Genomic DNA, 6,037 nt, shown 5'->3' on the forward strand with positions numbered 1-6,037 from the left:
TATGATGGCTGTGATGGTCTGCAGTAGTCTTATGTTGGGTGTGATGGTCTGCAGAAGTTATATGATGGTGTGATAATCTGCAGCAGTCGTATGATGGGTTTGATGGTCTGCAGCGGTCCTATGATATGTGTGATAATCTGCAGCAGTCATATGATGGGTGTGATGCTCTGCATACCTACTCTCATGTCCTCTGTTGCGCCCCCTACAGGTTTACCTCTGGGTACTGAACCAGGACTCTGATTTCCGGCGGGCCTTCGACTGTGGGGTCACCGGGGTTATGACAGATTACCCCTCTAAGCTTCACACCTTCCTGCAGGAATACGGGGGGGAGCAGAGGACTCGGGGGGCCGCGGACACCTCGTCAGGAGGGGAGCAGCGGAGGACGCACATGTGACATGTAACAGTGTAAATAAAGCTTTATTATACAGTATTATACAGGTGGTGGTCGGCGGCCGCCATCATTGTGGAGTCCACACGTCAGACACCGAGGCCCCGGAGACGTCTGACCTCTGACTCCTCGGCCATGTCTGTGGAGCCGCCCCGGCCTCTCTGCTGCAGAACATCTTCTCTTCGCCTCCTGCTGGATGCCATTATCGTCCTCATCCATCGGTTCTGCCAGTCACTGGGCTCTGAAGTCCTCTGTGCTGCTGTGAGGGCCCCATGTTACAGGCCCCTGGAGGTGGTGTGAGGGGGCAGGATCCAGGGCGGCGGGCACACCGGCTGCAGGAAGGGGGAATGCAGGGCAGACAGGGGGTAACTGAGTCTGACCGGCGGAGAAGCCCAGGACCCCATAAAATAAGGGGCAACGGGGGGGAAATTAGAGACCGAGGAAGGAAATGGCCCCAAAGAAGAAGGCGGCGGATGAGGGAACCTGGAAATGAAGAGCAGCGGTGAAACACCGGCACCGCCAGGCTGGAGACGTCCGGAGCAGAAACCATGAGCTTACCTGTGACCCGCGGGGCAGGCAGGGGCGGGATAGGCTGTCACTGACAGCGCAGGGGGGGACGCCCACAAGGGTCTCTGTGTAATGGGGTCCCACTGCACGAGGCTGTCCATCCTGTGCCCCCGCTCCTCGCCGTCCTCTGTAGCCTCCCGGTGCGGGGCGTCTCTGCTCTGTGCCGGGGATCGGTGGGATCTCAGACCCTCATTCCCAGGCGTCTGCCTATTCTCTCTGTCCTCTCTCTTCTCTGTGACTCCTCTCCTCTCCTCCTCTCTCTTCTCTGTGACTCCTCGCCTCTCCTCCTCCTCTCCGCTCCTCCCCTCCTCCTCTCCACTCCTCTCCTCCTCCTCTCCGCTCCTCTCCTCCTCCTCTCCACTCCTCTCCTCCTCCTCTCCGCTCCTCTCTTTGACTCTGCTCCTCTCCTCTCCGCTCCTCTCTGGTGACACAAGTCGTCGCTCCACAATCTCATCTCCTGCTCTCTCCACTCTCTGTGAGACCGTCACCTCAGCTGCGCTCTCTGTGTGTCTCTTACACTCTAAAGAAAAAAACAGAAAACATCATCCCTACATCTATCCACACACTGATTCCAATAGCAAAAAAGCAGAATAGTGAGTGCAGCTCTGGAGTATAATACAGGAGGTAACTCAGGATCAGTAATGTATGTGCACAGTGACTGCACCAGCAGAATAGTGAGTGCAGCTCTGGAATATAATACAGGAGGTAACTCAGGATCAGTAATGTAATGTATGTACACAGTGACTGCACCAGCAGAATAGTGAGTGCAGCTCTGGAGTATAATGCAGGAGGTAACTCAGGATCAGTAATGTAATGTATGTACACAGTGACTGCACCAGCAGAATAGTGAGTGCAGCTCTGGAATATAATACAGGATGTAACTCAGGATCAGTAATGTAATGTATGTACACAGTGACTGCACCGGCAGAATAGTGAGTGCAGCTCTGGAGTACAATACAGGAGGTAACTCAGGATCAGTAATGTATGTACACAGTGACTACACCAGCAGAATAGTGAGTGCAGCTCTGGAATATAATACAGGATGTAACTCAGGATCAGTAATGTAATGTATGTACACAGTGATTGCACCAGCAGAATAGTGAGTGCAGCTCTGGAGTACAATACAGGAGGTAACTCAGGATCAGTAATGTAATGTATGTACACAGTGACTGCAGCAGCAGAATAGTGAGTGCAGCTCTGGAATATAATACAGGATGTAACTCAGGATCAGTAATGTAATGTATGTACACAGTGACTGCACCAGCAGAATAGTGAGTGCAGCTCTGGAATATAATACAGGATGTAACTCAGGATCAGTAATGTAATGTATGTACACAGTGACTGCACCAGCAGAATAGTGAGTGCAGCTCTGGAGGATAATACAGGAGGTAACTCAGGATCAGTAATGTATGTACACAGTGACTGCAGCAGCAGAATAGTGAGTGCAGCTCTGGAGGATAATACAGGAGGTAACTCAGGATCAGTAATGTATGTACACAGTGACTGCAGCAGCAGAATAGTGAGTGCAGCTCTGGAGGATAATACAGGAGGTAACTCAGGATCAGTAATGTATGTACACAGTGACTGCAGCAGCAGAATAGTGAGTGCAGCTCTGGGGTATAATACAGGAGATAGCTCCGACTCTGCTTTCTCTGGAATAATATGAAGTGAGAGATGTCCGCGCTGTGCAGTCGTGTAGTACACAGTGTGGTATATACTATGCTCCCGCGCTCTGACCTGGGGACACGTCTCCGTCCGTTCTCGGCCTCTGGTGCCTTTTTCTTGGAGTTCTGCTGGGATATAGATATTTTTGCTGTTACATTGTATAGTGTAGCCCCTCAATAAACAATCCCCCTGATCTCATTATTATAGCGGTGGTCACATTAGGGGGCAGCCTCCACCCAGACCCTGCTATGGATCGCTGGCCCAGCCTGTGCCCCCCTGTCTTGTCAGTGGGGGGCGACACTTACTGTTCCTGTTGACTCTTGAAATATTTGATTCCTTTTGCAAATGGGTTTTCTTCTATTTTCAACAAGGAGAGCTGCAAAAGAGGAGAAGACGAAGAATGGGTCAGAGCCGGGGCCGACGGTGTGAGGAGCCATGACACTTCACTTTTATAGGGAGCCCAATGCACTAAAAGTGGTTACTCCCATCATCATAAATGCTGCTGTCAGACATCATTTGTAAATACAAGCGATTCTGCAATTTACGGCTTCTTGAAATCTTCAGCCGTTTTTGAGATATGAGCACTTTTGACTTTTGTTTATAGCTGGTTGCTATGGAGACCGACCTCCTCTGCCAGACAGCAGACTGTGCAGGCTCTATTCCATTGAGCTTGTAAACACTGTGCTGAAGCCGGTCATGACTACTAGAGCGCAGTGTTGCCTCCTAATCCGGGCCAGCTTCAGCACAGCACTTACAAGCTCAACCGCAGCGGCGGTCGGTCTCCTAGGTAACAAGATGTAAACAAAAGTGTTAATATCTCAGGAACGGAAGCAAATTTTAACAAACGGTAAATTGCACGACTGCTTGTCTTTTACAAGCGCAATCCGTCAATATCATCTATGAGGATGAGACTAACCCTTTAAGGGGGTGTCCATGTACATGTAATGGACGTATACTGACCCTGGGATTCTGGTAGCTGGTGACTGCTATGAAGGACGTCTCGGGGAAAGAGATGGAGGAGGCAGGCCGGGCGCGGGGTCCGTTATTACACGTGGGGATGATGTATAACCGCAGGTAGTAACGGTGCATGGACTGCAGGACGATCTGAGGAGAACATGGGGAAGTCATGATGGACACCACCACTGCGCACCGCCGGCACAATCTCTGAATGCAGTAATTATGGCGGTGTAGGTGACGCTGGTTATAGAGGGATCACATTCAGTGACATTATTCTCAGTTTTTCACGTCTGTGCGACTCTAGGTGGCGCCACCTCCTAGGGTCTATGGACACATCTCCGCCATACCTGTCCTCCCTGGCTCAGGGTGTTGTTGGTCAGTCGGATCCTGTGGAAGCAGATGGGTCTCTCCATCCATCGGTGGCCAGGGGCCGGGGATTCGGGGTGGAGGTAGAGACGGGTGGGGGGCCCTGGCTCGGCCCTGCCGCTCATACTCCAGGTCCTGTCACGCCACTTGTAGCGGTTCTCCCCGTCAGGGACGGCCTGGACGCAGAGAGAGTAGAGACCGTGCGGGTCCAGGCCGGACAAAGAAACCGAAAACTCCGGGAACATCCGCCTGTGGGGACAAGATGGAGGGTCAGACGCCAGCCGGGGACAAGATGGAGAGTCAGACACCACCCGGGGACAAGATGGAGGGTCAGACGCCACTCGGGGACAAGATGGAGGGTCAGACGCCACCCGGGGACAAGATGGAGGGTCAGACGCCACCCGGGGACAAGATGGAGGGTCAGACGCCACCCGGGGACAAGATGGAGGGTCAGACGCCACCCGGGGACAAGATGGAGGGTCAGACGCCACCCGGAGACAAGATGGAGGGTCAGACGCCACCCGGGGACAAGATGGAGAGCCAGACGCCACCCGGGGACAAGATGGAGGGTCAGACGCCACCCGGGAACAAGATGGAGGGTCAGACGCCACCCGGGGACAAGAAGGAGGGTCAGACGCCACCCGGGGACAAGATGGAGGGTCAGACGCCACCCGGGAACAAGATGGAGGGTCAGACGCCACCCGGGGACAAGATGGTCAGACGCCACCCGGGGACAAGATGGAGGGTCAGACACCACCCGGGGACAAGATGGAGGGTCAGACGCCACCCGGGGACAAGATGGAGGGTCAGACACCACCCGGGGACAAGATGGAGGGTCAGACGCCACCCGGGGACAAGATGGAGGGTCAGACGCCACCCGGGGACAAGATGGTCAGACGCCACCCGGGGACAAGATGGAGGGTCAGACGCCACCCGGGGACAAGATGGAGGGTCAGACGCCACCCGGGGACAAGATGGAGGGTCAGACACCACCCGGGGACAAGATGGAGGGTCAGACGCCACCCGGGGACAAGATGGAGGGTCAGACGCCACCCGGGGACAAGATGGTCAGACGCCACCCGGGGACAAGATGGAGGGTCAGACGCCACCCGGGGACAAGATGGAGGGTCAGACGCCACCCGGGGACAAGATGGTCAGACGCCACCCGGGGACAAGATGGAGGGTCAGACACCACCCGGGGACAAGATGGAGGGTCAGACGCCACCCGGGGACAAGATGGAGGGTCAGACACCACCCGGGGACAAGATGGAGGGTCAGACGCCACCCGGGGACAAGATGGAGGGTCAGACGCCACCCGGGGACAAGATGGAGGGTCAGACGCCACTTGTGCGGGGCCGGGCGGAGTGACGACCATTACTGAGGGTCACAGTTAATGCGGCGCACATACGTCCCTGCACTGTGTCAGTCTTCACTGTAGTCCTGGCAGTCCGGTCATGAACCAGGAGGCACAGGATGAACACCACACACTTACCGCCCATTCTTGGTCAGTATCATCTCTGTTCCCACAGCGTTAAACTTCTCCCATAATTCCCTGTTCTCCAGTTGGGCTGAAACTTGTGGTGCGGTCGCCGCCGGTGATCCCGGAGGAGAACAATATGGCTGCGACAGATAATATCCAGCGGGATTGGGAAACTTTGCACCTGAATGGGAACGTCATATGTCACTAATGGAGGCGGCCAAAAAACACCCGGATAAATATTGACTCAGGGATACAGTGACCTGAGGTTACCCGCAATTCACACCCTGCCGCCATGTCTGCACACGAATGCGGAGCTGCGCACTACAACTCCCAGCACAGCACACCTGCCAGGACCTGGAGTGACACCCGCGGAGATAATAACACAAATGGCCGCTTTTACAGCCTCTCAAATGGTTCACAAAATGCCAGTCAAACACATAGACCACGCGGAGGAGCGGAGAACCGGATTGTCACAAGATCGAAGCGTCATCCATCGATTAGATTCAGGCTCTGTGCCACGTAGGCCTCAGCCACCAAAACAGACACGTTGCCCATAGCAACCAATCACAGCACAGCTTTCATTCTGTAAACAGCACTGGTGAGATGAAAGCTGT

The 6,037-nt window shown here is 54.4% G+C and overlaps 2 protein-coding genes across 4 annotated transcripts in view; one reads left to right on the forward strand and one right to left on the reverse strand.

Annotated features, from left to right (window-relative positions):
* Positions 1 to 441, forward strand: part of GDPD3 (glycerophosphodiester phosphodiesterase domain containing 3) — a 35,679-nt gene extending 35,238 nt beyond the window's left edge. Inside the window, exon 9 of one of the 3 annotated variants that reach the window (XM_075318553.1) lies at positions 209 to 441. In XM_075318553.1, coding sequence (XP_075174668.1) covers positions 209 to 394 — 186 coding nt within the window. In that variant the 3' untranslated portion in view covers positions 395 to 441. The remainder of the gene's footprint in view (positions 1 to 208) is intronic. The other 2 variants (XM_075318552.1, XM_075318555.1) reach the window with 2 other exon arrangements.
* Positions 331 to 5,541, reverse strand: LOC142245655 (uncharacterized). Its single transcript, XM_075318556.1, has 8 exons — positions 5,436 to 5,541; positions 3,925 to 4,192; positions 3,581 to 3,724; positions 2,926 to 2,996; positions 2,693 to 2,745; positions 1,351 to 1,475; positions 947 to 1,185; positions 331 to 871 (listed from the first exon to the last, which is right to left on the reverse strand). Exons 1-8 carry the CDS (start codon positions 5,456 to 5,458, stop codon positions 664 to 666), a joined length of 1,131 nt encoding a protein of 376 aa, XP_075174671.1. The 5' UTR covers positions 5,459 to 5,541; the 3' UTR covers positions 331 to 663.
* Between the last annotated feature and the right edge of the window lie 496 nt (positions 5,542 to 6,037).

Source organism: Anomaloglossus baeobatrachus, chromosome 7, assembly GCF_048569485.1.
Source record: "Anomaloglossus baeobatrachus isolate aAnoBae1 chromosome 7, aAnoBae1.hap1, whole genome shotgun sequence".
NCBI classification, from domain to species: domain Eukaryota; kingdom Metazoa; phylum Chordata; class Amphibia; order Anura; family Aromobatidae; genus Anomaloglossus; species Anomaloglossus baeobatrachus.

Coding starts and splice junctions, on each gene's coding strand:
- LOC142245655 (XM_075318556.1), bottom strand. CDS start 5,458: ATGATACTGACCAAGAATGGGCG. Junction 4,193..5,435: donor ATACTGACCAAGAATGGGCG/GTAAGTGTGTGG, acceptor TTGTCCCCACAG/GCGGATGTTCCCGGAGTTTT. Junction 1,186..1,350: donor GCGGAGAGGAGAGGAGCAGA/GTCAAAGAGAGG, acceptor GGAGTCACAGAG/AAGAGAGAGGACAGAGAGAA.